Source organism: Montipora capricornis, chromosome 2 (assembly GCF_036669925.1).
Source record: "Montipora capricornis isolate CH-2021 chromosome 2, ASM3666992v2, whole genome shotgun sequence".
Lineage (NCBI taxonomy): Eukaryota > Metazoa > Cnidaria > Anthozoa > Scleractinia > Acroporidae > Montipora > Montipora capricornis.
Genome location: NC_090884.1, coordinates 59,251,622 through 59,254,121, shown reverse-complemented (window position 1 = coordinate 59,254,121; position 2,500 = coordinate 59,251,622). Strand labels below are relative to the sequence as shown.

Genomic DNA, 2,500 nt, shown 5'->3' with positions numbered 1-2,500 from the left:
TCCTGGCTCGGATCCTAGCTCGGATCCTGGCTCGAATCCTGGCTCGGATCCTGGCTTTATTCTTAGTTTATCTCGCCATCGTCTGCTTGGTCTTCGTCTTCGTCTCCATCCCATTGGAAGCTCTCCTAAGACATGTATTTTTCTTTACAGAAGCCATTTGGGACAGCCTGAACATCGACACCGATTTGTACCGATCAATGTACAAATATTACATCAAAGAGAATGGACGAGAATTCCCGATGATGATAGGTATAGGGATGTTTTCATCTCTTGTGTTTTCTGTTTCGAATAGAAAATAATTGTGCAAGGTTTTGATAGTGAGTAATACGCTTCTGCCTTTTCATCAGGTCAAGACCTATCTGCTGATCAAAGAATTCATTTGCTGATGTTTCTGGTGAGTTGTTTAAAAAGGAGGAGGAGGAATGAAAGCCTTGTTCAGACTAACAAATATTGATAAACTAGTTTTTTTACAGTTGCGTAAGTGTTTGAGAAAGAAAAAATTAAATTTAACCTTCAGGAGATTTTAATTTTAAAGAAATTAGTAGTCTGTAATACGAAAGAGAGCTTTGTTTTAAGATTGTCAATGATTGTATGCTTAACAGTTAGCGAAATTGTGCGGACGTATATTAGGACATAGATGCAACCACGAATGTTTTTCATCTCAAAAGAACAAAAAAAAACCACTTTGCCTCTCCCTTTCCGCTGAGTTCTCGTCCGTCTGGGCTTAGTAACGACTCGTTGAAAACGATAAATGGTGTTTGCTCCAAATGGTGTAGTATAGCATACTAAAATGTGGCGAAATGAGTCATAAGCCATGCCGGAAGAGGGTCTTCAACAAATCCTCTCCCACATGGCAAGTTTTAGTCCAACACGAAATAACGTTTTCAATTTTTGGCTGCCAAAAAAATTTTCAAAGTTAATCATTAAAGGAGGTTTTATAATTTTTCACAGGTATTACAATATCTTATGGACTTTGATGCCACTCATTGTGTATCTTTGCCTGCCTCGGAATTTCGCTTGCCTTGGAATGAACAGTGAACACGTAAACCAGTTTAAGGAGCCAAGCCCGCGAGGTGTGCAGTGATAGAAACGAAGACGAGGCATCTGGCTTGGTACGGTAGAAGGCTGTCGGTGGAGATTCGTGGTGAATTGTTTCAAGTAAGCTGGTCCTTCGTACCGTGGAATCCTGGGATTCCCCCCCCCCCACCCCCCAAGGTTCGCGAGTGCACGCTGTGCCATTACTTGCTTCAGTAGCGGACAGATATACGCCACCATTCATACACAGGCGTAAAACCATTTATTCCCGAACGATTATTTCCATTTTAGAGGTTCTTTTTACTCATCGTAACTATAGTAAGGAGAGCGCTCGATTAATTCATAGAAATCAGCACTAAAAATTGAGGAGTGTAGTACCTTAAAGGATAAAAAAGTGAATGTTTTCAATATTTAGCGTAAATACTATGTAGTTTCAAATCGTAATCATAAACTAGCAGTAAGAAACTTTTTAATGTAAAAGTTAATGTAGACGTAAAATCAGTCTTGCTTGTAATTCTTAGAAGACAATAAAACTTGTATTGTCTGGCAAATGTTGTTACGGTACGTAAAGGTGGTGGAAAAGATTTTAAATGGTTGAACTAGTGAATGAGAGCGCGCAGAAAATTGCCTACTTCGATGAAAGACAGCTCATTCCTGAACTTTTAAAATATTGACACGGAATGAGAAAGAGAAATTCACTCCTGTCCCTCGATTGCATACGTTGTTATTTCATGCTGGACTTTCGATGTAGCGCTTGGTTTTGTCTCTTACTATGAGAACAGAGGGTTATGACTGGAATGAATACTCCAAAATGAGGTGACACTTCGTGACACATAAACAAGTGTAACGTTTGGCGACGTTACATGACAACCTCTGTGTTAACCCGCTTTGGCAAATAAACAACGCTCTGTTTAGGCAGAGAATAACCGCTGGGTTAGGCACTGATCTCTAGTGATTAAGTCTACGGGCCAACTCGAAATGGTTAGCTTTCATAAATTGTTCTGGTGACACCATATTTAAACATAGCAGAACTTTAGTAAGATCGTTTGGTACTTTATACACCCAGAACTAAGTGTCGCACCTTATTTTGGAGTATCCATTCGCTCTTGTCACACGGCGGCCATGTTGTCCCGGGGGACCAAAAAAGCTTTGTTTTACCACGCCAAACCTCGCAGTGGAAACCATGGGGGTGAGGCTTGGCGTGGTAAAAAAAAGCATTTTTGTTATCACGGGACAATATGGCCGCTGTGTGACAAGGGCGAATTCTAGTCAAAACCGTGAACAAAGGGTGCGAGGATTTTAAGCCAAAGACTAAGCTTGAGTCGTGTATAGGCCAGCGGTTCTGGACGGACCATTTGGATCGATCCCGCATCTCTAGTTCCCAAACCCTAACGCAAACGGGCAAAGAAATTATTTATCCTTGCGGGGACTCTGGACGCGAGTCGGCGTCTATAAAGCGCCCGAG

The 2,500-nt window shown here is 41.3% G+C and overlaps 1 protein-coding gene across 1 annotated transcript in view; it reads left to right on the top strand.

Moving 5' to 3' along the window:
* LOC138029225 (phosphatidylserine lipase ABHD16A-like) overlaps positions 1–1,586 on the top strand; it is a 23,400-nt gene extending 21,814 nt beyond the window's left edge. The window contains exons 20-22 of the mRNA XM_068876938.1: positions 151–249; positions 348–394; positions 952–1,586. Coding sequence (XP_068733039.1) covers positions 151–249; positions 348–394; positions 952–1,038 — 233 coding nt within the window. The 3' untranslated portion in view covers positions 1,039–1,586. The remainder of the gene's footprint in view (positions 1–150; positions 250–347; positions 395–951) is intronic.
* The last annotated feature ends 914 nt before the right edge of the window (positions 1,587–2,500 follow it).